The 12,920-nt window shown below is 36.2% G+C and overlaps 1 protein-coding gene across 2 annotated transcripts in view; it reads left to right on the top strand.

Moving 5' to 3' along the window:
* The first annotated feature begins 295 nt into the window (after positions 1 to 295).
* LOC125157357 (nuclear RNA export factor 2-like) overlaps positions 296 to 12,920 on the top strand; it is a 34,751-nt gene continuing 22,126 nt past the window's right edge. The window contains exons 1-2 of one of the 2 annotated variants that reach the window (XM_047843985.1): positions 296 to 395; positions 1,518 to 1,615. In XM_047843985.1, coding sequence (XP_047699941.1) covers positions 1,546 to 1,615 — 70 coding nt within the window. In that variant the 5' untranslated portion in view covers positions 296 to 395; positions 1,518 to 1,545. The remainder of the gene's footprint in view (positions 396 to 1,517; positions 1,616 to 12,920) is intronic. The other variant, XM_047843984.1, reaches the window with a different exon arrangement.

Below are 12,920 nucleotides of genomic sequence, written 5' to 3'. Positions count from 1 at the left end.
CCATCACGTGTATTCTTACTGTCATGTGAACCTGAGTAGCTAATGGCATGTGGAAGCCTAAGCTCTGGAAGTCAGGTGGGTATCCTGCTTCCGATGGTCATATGGAATGCTATGGTCACATGTCAGGTTTAGTTGTCTCTATCACACAAGTTCATGGACTGCCAAACTCTTCAGATCTATGAGTCAGAAGCCATGTTGCTCCTACCATCACATGACAGGCAAACCCTTGCAGTCACGTGAACACTGCAGCTATCCAATCACTGTTGGTCACTTATATCCAATGGTCACGTGAGGCTCAGCGTTCTCAGTCACGCGAAAATCGAGGGCTCCTGAACCTGAGGTAGCTTAGATTTTTCCGCCAAACGGACCCTGCCAGTCAAAGCCCTGGAAGTCAGGTAGACCCCAACAGCTGTGGGTTACAGGGATCCTGCAGTCATGTGATCCCCCTACGGTCGTGTGCGAGTGTCTGTCTGTGCTTTTAAGTGTGTGGAGAATCTCCTGAAGTGTTATTCAACTTAGCTTTCTGAGAAGTCAAACCTATACACGAAGTCTTTTAAAATTGTGGTTTGCACCCTGACAAATGGGAAACTTTTCGGGAGACTCTGGTTCAGATCCCAGTGTTTCCACCAACTTGTATACCGTGCCGTGGCAAAAAGTACTCGGGTAGGTGGGGCAGCAGCAAGTACTAGATGTTTACTCGGAGAATTGAAACGAAAGGATGCGGCAGGGGTTCATGGACTGCTCTCAATGGCTAGTCTCTAGAAACGCGGTGGGACCTCCTTCACGTTCCTCTTCCCCACCCCCACACCAAAGCCATACTCTTGATTATCGCCCTGCATATTAACTGTGTGTGCAGTGTAATGGATTCATCTGCCATCATCTGACCATATTGTTATCAAGGACCCTGGAGACCTCCTAGATGCTAATTTGTATAGACAATTCCAAATCTGATTTTAATTTCTGTCAGTTACTTGATTCTCTAGAAAATAGGGAAGGAGACTTCTTTTAAGAATTGGACATTTTTTGAATAAAAGTGTGAAAGATCAAGTATAATAAAAAATATTTTTAAGTGTGAAAGTAGCCACTATATGAAGTTTTAAAATATATTTCTTATATTATTTTGTAGTTCAGCAGTTTTTCAAAGTACATATTGGGCACATATATTTTTGTGCTAGGACTTTCTAAATGGCTTAAACTAATCTAACCAGACACTATTAACTTCTGATATTCCTCCTGATTTTCTATCCATTGCTTGTTAGACTCCTTGAAAACCCTCTCCCTCCCTCGTTTTCTTCATGTGGAAACAGCAATTTATTTTAGAAAAGCATATTAAGTAAAATTACAGGTGATACATTTCATAAAGACAATGTAGGTGTTAATGAGTTGAATTCAGCAAATAAAGGATTGCGTTTACATTTATGGTGTTTTTAAGTATTGTTTGATAGATGGTTAAAGAATATCTTCACGTGTAATATTTTTATTATAGTATATCCACTTTATTTTTTCTCTCATTTCAGCACTTCCAAGTTTGATCTACAAAACACTATGTCTGAAAGACAGCAACAACAAAAATGTGTTCTTCCATTAAAGAAATGTGAGACATACAGAAATGAAGGTAAAAAGATTTTTATATTGTCATGTTTTTAGGATAACTATGCTAATATGCAATTTGAATATCAAAGAGAGAAGTAGTGTTAGCCCATTCAGGCTGCTATAACAGAACATCATGGAGTTTACAAGTGGAAGGGTTGCAAAGTGAGCCAATTCATACTATATTTTACAGAACCAAATCTTTTTGCTATTGTAAATGATATATTCACAATGAAATATTATTTTCTGTTTGTTATAATTCTTTTGTGTATATTAGTATTACATCCAATAACATGGTTAATCTCTATTATAATTTTCTGTAGATTCTCTTCAGTCTTTTATGAAGATGGTTTTGTTTCTTCACTATTACACATTTAATAATTTATGTATACATGTGTGTATGTATTTATTTTGGTTACTGCACTCACTCACTGCCTAGGAGACTCAGTAAGATGTTGAACAGAACTGATTATATGAGTGGTCTTTGCCTCTTGATTTAATATGGAATGCTTTTAATGTTTCACTATCATGTATGGTGTTTGTTCTAGTTTAAAAAAAAAACCTTTTATCTGTTTAAAGAAATATCTCTCTATTCCTGGCTAGCTGAGAATTGTTGTTGCTTAATCTTGATTGGTTATTGGATTTTATGGTATGCCTTTTTTCCTGAAATCTTTGTGATGATTATCCTTTTCCTGCTCCTTTATCTTATTAATGTGTTGGATTATATTATGGATCTCCTAATGTTAATCTGACATTGCAAGCTTGGGATAAACACAACTTTATAATGTTGTATTATGTGTTTTAGCCATTGCTGGATTTGGTTTGCTATTATTTCTAATTTTTTGCATTTCTTTAGCTAATTAGGATTGAATAGTAATTTTGCCTTTTCGTGCATTTTTGTCAAGAATCTGCTTTCTATTAAAAAAGAATACTCTTTAGGGATGCCTGGGTGGCTCAGTCAGTTGTGTGTCTGACTTTGGCTCAGGTCATGATCTCCCATTCATGGATTTGAGCCCTATGGTGGGCTCTGTGCTGACAACTCAGAGCCTAGAGCCTGCTTTGGATTCTGTGTCTCCCTCTTTGTCTGCCCCTCCCTGCTTGTCCTCTGTCTCTCTCTGTCTCTCAAAAAAATAAGATAAAACGTTAAAGAAATTTTAAAAAGAATACTCTTTATATTATTATTTTCAATTTCTTCAATTTAAAATAATATTTATTACATGTGAAAATTATTTGAAATTCTACATGTCCATGGCATACATAAAGTTATATTAGAACACAGCTTTTGGCCAACAGCAACAGATTTGACTAGCTCCATCAAAGAGTGAAAAGTCTGCAGAGCCTCAGTATTTATGAACTGATCCTTTCCAGGAAAAGTTTCTTGAACTCTGGCTTAGAGCAAGTGTTCTTAAAGCTAGTGCACAGTAACTGGTAAGTGGTTGGAATTGCCTTTGGCTAAGCCCAGGAAGATTGTAGGGTTTTTTTCTCAGGAATCTATTTGTTTATGGTGTGGCTTAGTTGTGGGAACTGATTTTTCAACCATTGAAATATGTAAAAGCCATTATTAGCTTACAGGGCCCACAGAAACAGGCAACAGGATAGGTTTGGTCCATGGACCAGTTTGCCAATTCCCTGCTCTATGTTAATGGAACCACTAGGTCTCCAAAACATCACTGAGTGAAAGATCAGCAAATGAGATGGAAGTCATTCTTAGGATCTTCTGGCAAGCCTAAACCAAAAAACTGATACTTTAACACAGTGATTTTCAATCTTGGTTGCACACTGCAGTAATGTGGAGAGTTTTAAAAATGTAGTTGCCTAGTCTGATTCCAATTCTGCTTTAAGTGTTATAGGTGTAGCCTGGTGCTAGTAAGTTTTTTCAATCTCCCCTAGTGGCTTTAGCATGTGAACAAGGTTCAGAACTATCTGAATGATTTAAATGATGAGAGTGCAAGTATTTAAAAATATTTAATTTGAAAATATATATTTGTGGTTTTGGAACAATAATGTTACATTAATAAATACATATATCATGGAAACAGTAATAAATAGATAGTTATGCTGGAGATATGAAGTAAAAATTCCCATGTAAGAAAGAGAGAAGAATCTCTTTTTTAAAAAAAAGAAAGGAAATGGGAAAATACAGTGGGAAATCAGGGATCACCAGTGGTGGGTCAGGAAGGAAGCTAAACCAGTGGCAAGGCCAGAACAAGGTATAGGTGAAAGCCAAGCACCCACAAGCACAATGAAGAATGGCAGTGAAGCTTTCTTTGCAGGAGACAGTCACAATCCAAGGTAAAGGTGGAAGAGACAGAACAAATTCAGTAAATTAAATTATTTTCACTAAGGGAATAAAAAAAAATAGAAAAGGCTGAACAGGACCTGAAGATAATATTTTTAGAGAGATAAAGGAGTGGTAAAGGAAGAAATTATGTCATTATAAAATAATAGAAAACTGATCAAGAAAAATTGCTAATTTAATATAAATACTTTGACTTCTTCCTGATATCTCTTTAAAACAATATCAAAGGTAAACAGGTACATACAATGGGATATTACTCAGCAATTAAAAAGACAAAAACATGGGTGAATCTCAAAAACATTATGCTGACTTGAAGAAGCCAGAGACAAAGGCATACAGGATGTATGATTCCATTTATATGAGATTCTAGAGCAGGCAAAACTAATATATAGTGACAGAATGCAGGTCAAGGTTTACATGGAGCTAAGAGATGAAGAGACTCATTGGGAGCCTCTTAAAGTGTGGAATATGCTTTATATCTTGATCAAGGTGGTGGCTAACTCTAATCGCTGATTTTTACATATAAGTAGTTTGGGATCAGGATAAATTGGGTGAATCATCCAAAGTGTTGCAGCTTGTTAATCACAGAGAAGGAAGGGGGATCTGATTATAAATAATAAATTGTTTCTATTGTGCTGTGTAATGAGTCAACAGGAGTAATGCTTCTCCCCAAGCACCTGACAAAACCCAAACCCAGCCTTATGTAGAAGTATAGCGTGGACATGAAAGTATAAATATTCCACATTCCAACCACCCATTTATAAACACAGTTGACATTCTTATGTTCTTTTACCTTGACTTCTTTATGTTTTTATTTATAAATCAGAATATAAATTTCCACTAATAGTTACTTCTGAGTAATATGATGTACATTTTTTTAATTTTGGTAAAAAAACACATAACATAAAATTTACCATCATAACCATTTCTAAGTGTATAGTTCAGTACTGTTAAGTGTACTCACATTGTTGTGAAACCGATCTCCAGAACTTTTTCATCTTGCAAAACTGAAACTCTTTGCCCTCTTCCCCCAGCCCCTGGTAACTACCATTCTACTATCCATTTCTATGAATTTGACTAGATATCTCATAAGAGTGGAATCCTACAGTATTTGTCTTATTGTGACCAGCTTATTTAATTTAGCATAATGTTGTCAAGTTTCATCCATCTTGTAGCATGTGACAGGATTTCCTTCCTTTTTAAGTCTGAATAATATTCTACTGTATGTATACAGCAGAATTTGTTTACAGCAGAATTTGTTTACCTATTGATCCATCAATGAACAGTTTACCATCTACTTCTTGGCTTTTTCTGAATAATGCTATGAACATGGGTGTGCAAATATCTCTTTGAGACTCTGCTTTCAATTCTGTGAATATATACACCCAGAATTGGGATTGCTGAGTCATATTGTAGTTCTATTTTTAATTTTTTGAGGAATCTCCATACTATTTTCCATAGAGGCTGTACTGTTTTTGCACTCCCACCAATAGTGCATAAGGGTTCCTATTTCTTCACATACTTTGCTAACACTTTATGTGTGTGTTTTTTTGTAGCCATCCTAATGGGTATGGGTGATATTTCACTGTGTTTTTTATTTACATCCCTCTGCTGATTAATGATGTTTCCTTCTATTCCTAGTTTGTCAAATGTGGTTTTTTTTTACTTTTTTAAACATTTTTTAAATGTTTATTTATTTTTGAGAGAGAAAGACACAGAGTGTGAGCAGGGGAGGAGCAGAGAGGGAGACACAGAATCCGAAGCAGTCTCCAGGCTCCAAGATGTCAGCACAGAGCCTGATGCGGGGCTCGCACCCACTCACGAGCTGTGAGATCATGACCTGAGCCGAAGTCAGACGCTCAACCAACTGAGCCACCCAGGGACCCCAATGTATAAACCTTTTAATGTGCTGTTGAATTTGGTTTGTTCATATTTTTTTGAAGATTTTGCACCAGTATTCACCAGGGGTTATTGGTCTATGGTTTTCTTATAGTGTCAGTCTGGCTTTATTATAAGGGTAATGCTGGTCTTACAGAGTACACTTAGAAGTGTTCCTTCATCAATATTTTTGAAAAGTTTAATTTGGCATTCATTCTTTAAATATTTGAGAGAATTCTCTAGTGAAGGCCTCTGGTCCTGGGCTTTACCTTATTGGGAATTTTTTGATAATTGAATCACTCTCTTTGCTCATTATTGATCTGTTCAGATTTTCTTTTTTTAATTTAAATTCAAGTTAACATACAGTGTAGTACTGGTCCCAGGAGTAGAACCCAGTGATCCATCATTTCCTCCAACATCCAGTGCTCATCTCAAGTGCGTCCTTAGTGCCCATCACCATTTAGCCCATCCTTCCACCCACCTCCCAAGCAAACTGCTTGTTTGTTCTCTGTATTTAAGAGTCTATTATGGTTTGCTTCCCCCTCTGTTTTTATCTTATTTTTCCTTCCTTTCCCCTATGTTCATCTCTTTTTTCTTAAATTCCACAAATGAGTGAAACCATATTATATTTGTCTTTGTCTGGCTGATTATTTCACTTAGCATAATACACTCTATTTCCATCCATATTGCTGCAAATAGCAAGATTTCATTCTTTTTGATTGCCACTTAGTATTCCATTGTGTATATAGATATAGATACAGATATACATATAGATATAGATGATCGTTATGATTCAGTCTTGGTATTTTGTGTTTTTCTAGGGATACATTTCTTCTAAGCTTTCCAATTCACTGGCATGCAATTGTTCATAGTATATTGTTATAATTCTTTTCATTTCTGTAGTATCAGTTGTAATGTCCACCTTTCCTTTTTTTATTTTAGTTATTGGAATCTTTATTTTTTTAGTGAGTCTTATCTAAAGGTTTGTCAATTTTATCTTTTCAAAAAACAACTTAGTTTCATTGATTTTTTTCTATTGTTTTTCTCAAGAAAGGATCATGGTGAATAATTCTTTTAATGTACTGTTGAATTCAGTTTGCTAGTATCTTGTTGAGAATTTTTGTTGCCATGTTGATCAGGGATATTGGCCTATAATTCTCCTTTTTAGTGGGGTCTTTGGTTTGAGAATCAAGGTAATGCTGGCTTCATAGAATGAGTTTGGAAGCTTTCCTTCCATTTCTATTTTTTGGAACAGTTTGAGAACAATAGGTATTTAGTCTCCTTTAAATGTCTCGTGGAATTCCCCTGGGAAGCCATCTGGCCCAGGACTCTTGTTTGTTGGGAGATTTTTGATTACTGATTCAATTTCTTTGGTGGTTATGGACGTGTTCAAAATTTCTATTTCTTCCTGTTTGAGTTTTGGTAGTGTGTGAGTTTCTAGGACTCTGTCCATTTCTTCCACATTGTCCAGTTTGTTGGCATATAATTCTTCATAGTATTCTCTTATAATTGTATTTCTGTAGTGTTGGTTGTGATCTCCCCTCTTTCATTTGTAACTTTATCTATTTGGGTTCTTTCTTTTCTTTTTGAGAAGTATGGAAAGAAGTTATCAATTTTTTTGTTTTCTTTTATTATTTAAAAGAATAATACATTGAGTTTATTTTTTTGGTGTACAGTTCTACAAATTTTAACCCATGTGTAGATTTTATAACCATCTCCACTGGATACAAAACAATTCTGTCACTCCAAAAACCTCCCTCATGCTGTAAGTCTATAGTCATGCCGTCCCAAACCCCAATGCCTGGCAACCACTGATTCTTTATCATTATAATTTTCTTTAAGAATGTTATTTAAATGGAATTATATAGCATTTAACCTTTTGAGACTGGCTTCTTTCACTTAGCAAAATGCCTTTGAGATTTATACAAATTGTTACATGTATCAATAGTTTTTTCCCCCACTTATCATGTATTCTATAAAGTAACCATAGTTTATCTATTTACTCATTGGAGGACATTTATGTTTTAGTGATTATGAGTAGCTCCTTTTAATTTGTACCTAAGTTTTTCTCTCTCTGAGGTAAACACTCAGGAGTGGGATTGCTGTGTCATATGGTAAGCGTATGTGTAACTTCCTAGGAAACTGCTAAACTGTTTTCCAGGGTGACTGTATCATTTTGCATTTCACGAACAGTGTAGGAGAGTTCTGGTTGCTCTGGAACTTCTGAGCACATGGTATTTTTTATTATCACCATTTTAATAGGTATATACAAATATCTCATTGTGGGGCTTTTTTTAATTTAAATTAAAGTTAGTTAACCTACAGTGTAGTCTTTGCTTCAGGAGTAGAACCCAGTGATTCATCTCTTATGTATCACACCCAGTGTTCATCCCAACAAGTGTCCTCCTTAATGCCCATCACTCATTAGCCTATCCCCCCCACCTGCCTCCCATCCAGCAACCTTCAGCTTGTTCTCTGTATTTAAGAGTCTCTTATGGTTTGCCTCCCCCTCTGTTTTTATCTTATTTTTCTTTCCCTTCCTCTATGTTCATCTATTCTGTTTCTTAAATTCCACATATGAATGAAAACATATATTTGTCTTTCTCTGACTGATTTACTTCACTTAGCATAATAATTATGGTTTTCCATCCACATTGTTACAAATGGCAATATTTGTTCTTTTTCATCAAGTAGTATTCCATTGTGTGTGATTATATATACATATAATCTCCACAGACATCCATGACATCCATGTCATCAGTTGATGGACATTTGGACTCTTTCCATAGTTTCCTATTTATTGTTGATAATGCTGCTATAAACATTGGGGTGCATGTGCTCCTATGAGTCAGCATTTTTGTATCCTTTAGATAAATACCTAGTCGAGCAATTGCTGGATTGTAAGGTAGCTCTATTTTTAATTTTTTGAGGAACCTCCATACTGTTTTCCACAGTGGCTGCACCAGTCTGTATTCCCACCAACAGTGCAAAAGTGTTCCCCTTTCTCTGCATCCACCAACATCTGTTGTTTCCTGAGTTGTTAATTTTAGCCATTCTGACAGATATGAGGTGGTATGTCATTGTGGTTTTGATTTGTATTTCCTTGATGATGAGTGATTTTGAGCATCTTTTCATGTGTCTGTTAAGCCATCTGGATGTCTTCTTTGGAAGAATGTTCATTTCTTCTGCCCATTTCTTCACTGGATTATTTGTTTTTTGGGGTTTATCAGTTTTGTTTGTTTTTTCAAAAGACCAGCTTTTAGGTTCATTAATCTGTTCTACTGGGGTTTTTAATTTTGTTCTGGTATTGTTTATTTCTGCCATAATCTTTATTATTTCCCTTCTTCTGCTGGATTTGGGCTTTATTTGCTGGTCCTTTTCTAGCTCCTTTAGGGGTAAGGTTAGATTTTGTATTTGGGACCTTTCTTGCTTCTTGAGATAGGTCTGAATTGCAATGTACTTTCCTCTTAGGACTGTCTTTGCAACATCCTAAAGGGTTTGGACTGTCATGTTTTCATTTTCATTTGCTTCCATGCATTTTTTAATTTCTCCTTTAATTTTCTGGTTAATCCCTTCATTCTTCAGTAGTATGTTCTTTAACCTGCATGTATTTGAGGGCTTTCCAGATTTTTTCTTGTGGTTGATTTCAAGTTTCATACCGTTGTGATCTGAAAATGTGCATGGTATGATTTCAATTCTTTTATATTTATTTAGGGCTGTTTTGTGACTCAGTATGTGATCTATCTTGGAGAATGTTCCATGTGCACTCGAGAAGAATGTGTATTCTTCTGCTTTAGGATGAAAAGTTCTGAATATATCTGTCAAGTCCATCTGGTCCAGTGTATCATTCAGGGCCATTGTTTATTTATTTATTTTCTGCTTAGATGATCTGTCCATTGTTGTAAGTGGAATATTAAAGTCACCTGCAATTGCCGTATTCTTATCAATAATATTGCTTATGTTTGTGATTAATTGTTTTATATATTTGGGTGCTTTCAAATTGGATGCATAAACATTTATAATTGTTAGCTCTTCTTTTTTTTTTTTTTTTTTTTTTTTTTTCAACGTTTATTTATTTTTGGGACAGAGAGAGACAGAGCATGAACGGGGGAGGGGCAGAGAGAGGGAGACACAGAATCGGAAACAGGCTCCAGGCTCTGAGCCATCAGCCCAGAGCCTGACGCGGGGCTCGAACTCACGGACTGCGAGATCGTGACCTGGCTGAAGTCGGACGCTTAACCGACTGCGCCACCCAGGCGCCCCTGTTAGCTCTTCTTGATGGATAGACCCTGTAATTATGATATAATACCCTTCTTCATCTCTTGTTACAACATTTAGTTTAAAATCTAGTTTGTCTGATAAAAGTATGGCTATTTCAGCTTTCTTTTGACTTCCAGTAGCATACCCTAACTTTCAATCTGAAGGTGTCCTCAGGTCTAAAATGGGTGTCTTGTAGGCAGCAAATAAATAGATGGATCTTGGTTTTTATCCATTATGATACTCTATATCTTTTGATTGGAGCATTTAGTACATTTACACTCAGCGTTATTATTGAAAGATATGGATTTAGTGGTATTGTGTTATCTGTACGTTTCATGCTTGTGGTGATGTCTCTGCTCCTTTGTAGTCTTTGCAACATTCCACTCACAGATGCACCCTTAGGATCTCTTGTAGGGCTGGTTTAGTGGTGATGAACTCCTTCAGTTTTTATTTGTCTGAGAAAACTTTTATCTCTCCTTCTATTCTGAATAACAACCTTGCTGGATAAAGGATTCTTGGCTGCATATTTTTCCTATTCAGCACATTGAATATTTCTTGCCACTTCCTTCTGGCTTGCCAAGTTTCAGTAGATGGGTCTGCTACAACCCTTATGTGTCTACCCTTGTAGGTTAAGTCCCATTTGTCCCTAGCTGCTTTCAGAATTCTCTCTTTATCTTTGTATTTTACCAGTTTCATTATGATATGTCATGCTGAAGATTGATTCCTGTTACATCTGAAGGGAGTTCTCTGTGCCTCCTGGATTTCCCTGTCTGTTTCCTTACCCAGATTGGGGAAGTTCTTAGCTATAATTTTCTGCTTTCTTTCTCTTCTTCTGGAACTCCTATGAGATGGATATTATTATGTTTCATTGAATCACTAAGTTCCCTAATTCTTCCCTCGTGGTCTGGAATTTTTTTATCTCTCTTTTTCTAAGCTCCATCTTTTTCCATAATTTTATCTTCTATTTCACTTAATTTCCCCTCTGCTTCTTCAATCGTCACTGTCACCACATCTAGTTTATTTTGTACCTCATTTACGGAATTTCTTAATTCATCATAACTATTGTTTAGTTCCTTGATATGTGCAGCAATAGATTATCTGCTCTACTCTATGCTTTTTATCAAGCCCAGTGATTAATCTTATGACTATTATTCTAAATTTTGATCAAATATATTGTTTATATCTGTTTTGAGAAATTCCTTAGCTGTCATTTCTTCCTGGAATTTCTTTTGAGGAGAATTTTTCCATTTCATCATCTTGGCTAGTTTTCTGTCCCTTATGTGTTTTAAAAGCTTGTTATTGAATAGACACTTCTCTAAAGAAGACATCCGGATGGCCAACAGACACATGAAAAGATGTTCAGCGTCGCTCCTTATCAGGGAAATACAAATCAAAACCACACTCAGGTATCACCTCACGCCAGTCAGAGTGGCCAAAATGAACAAATCAGGAGACTATAGATGCTGGAGAGGATGTGGAGAAACGGGAACCCTCTTGCACTGTTGGTGGGAATGCAAATTGGTGCAGCCGCTCTGGAAAGCAGTGTGGAGGTTCCTCAGAAAATTAAAAATAGACCTACCCTATGACCCAGCAATAGCACTGCTAGGAATTTATCCAAGGGATACAGGAGCACTGATGCATAGGGCCACTTGTACCCCAATGTTCATAGCAGCACTCTCAACAATAGCCAAATTATGGAAAGAGCCTAAATGTCCATCAACTGATGAATGGATAAAGAAGTTGTGGTTTATATACACAATGGAATATTACATGGCAATGAGAAAAAATGAAATATGGCCTTTTGTAGCAACGTGGATGGAACTGGAGAGTGTGATGCTAAGTGAAATAAGCCATACAGAGAAAGACAGATACCATATGGTCTCACTCTTATGTGGATCCTGAGAAACTTAACAGGAACCCATGGGGGAGGGGAAGGAAAAAAAAAAAAAAGAGGTTAGAAAGGGAGAGAGCCAAAGCATAAGAGACTGTTAAAAACTGAGAACAAACTGAGGGTTGATGGGGGGTGGGAGGGAGGAGAGGGTGGGTGATGGGTATTGAGGAGGGCACCTTTTGGGATGAGCACTGGGTGTTGTATGGAAACCAATTTGTCAATAAATTTCAGAAAAAAAAAAAAAAAAAAAAAAAAAAAAAAAAAAATAAAAGCTTGTTATGTGTCCTGCACCTGTGAGCACTACTGTATTAAAGAGAGATCATATGCTGTCCAGGGCCTGGCCCTTCAGGAGCTGTGTTTTGGAGTGTGTTGCATGCTGTCTATTGTTGTAACTCTGATTGCTTTATCTTCCTACTCGTAGTGATGTTTTGGACCCTCCACCAGGTGCTCTTTGATTTGTTCATTGAAGTATCCTTGGAAAAAATATTTTCTTACAAAAGAAAAAAGGTGGAAGCAGTGGTGGAAAAAACCATATCCCATACAAAGAGAGAAATTACAGAGGAAGGAAAAAGAAAAGAAAAGAAAAATGATCGGGCAGAGAAACTATACAGCTTAATCCAGAGAGAGAGAGGAAAATAAAGAAGGAGATAGAAAACAGGTATAAAGAGAATAGATTAAATATGTCTGCTGAAACAAACCAACAGCCGGAATGACCCGACTAGAGAAGGAAAGGAATAAGAAGGAGAAAAGGAAGATATATATTAATATATACTTATATATATTAATATTAATATATACTTATATATAATATATACTTATATATATACTCATATATATTAATACTAATATTAATATGTATATATTGTATATAAAATAAGAATTTCCCAAGAATTAAATCAGAAAATGCAAAAACGCTGGGTGCCTTGGAACCCGTGGTAGCACTGACCTGGAGGAGGGGTTGTCTGGATGGTCAGCATCAACCTCATTCATGTAGATACACAG

Source organism: Prionailurus viverrinus, chromosome X (genome assembly GCF_022837055.1).
Source record: "Prionailurus viverrinus isolate Anna chromosome X, UM_Priviv_1.0, whole genome shotgun sequence".
Taxonomy (NCBI): domain Eukaryota; kingdom Metazoa; phylum Chordata; class Mammalia; order Carnivora; family Felidae; genus Prionailurus; species Prionailurus viverrinus.
Note: the sequence above shows the minus strand (reverse complement) of the source record. Positions and strands in the feature narration are given on the sequence as shown.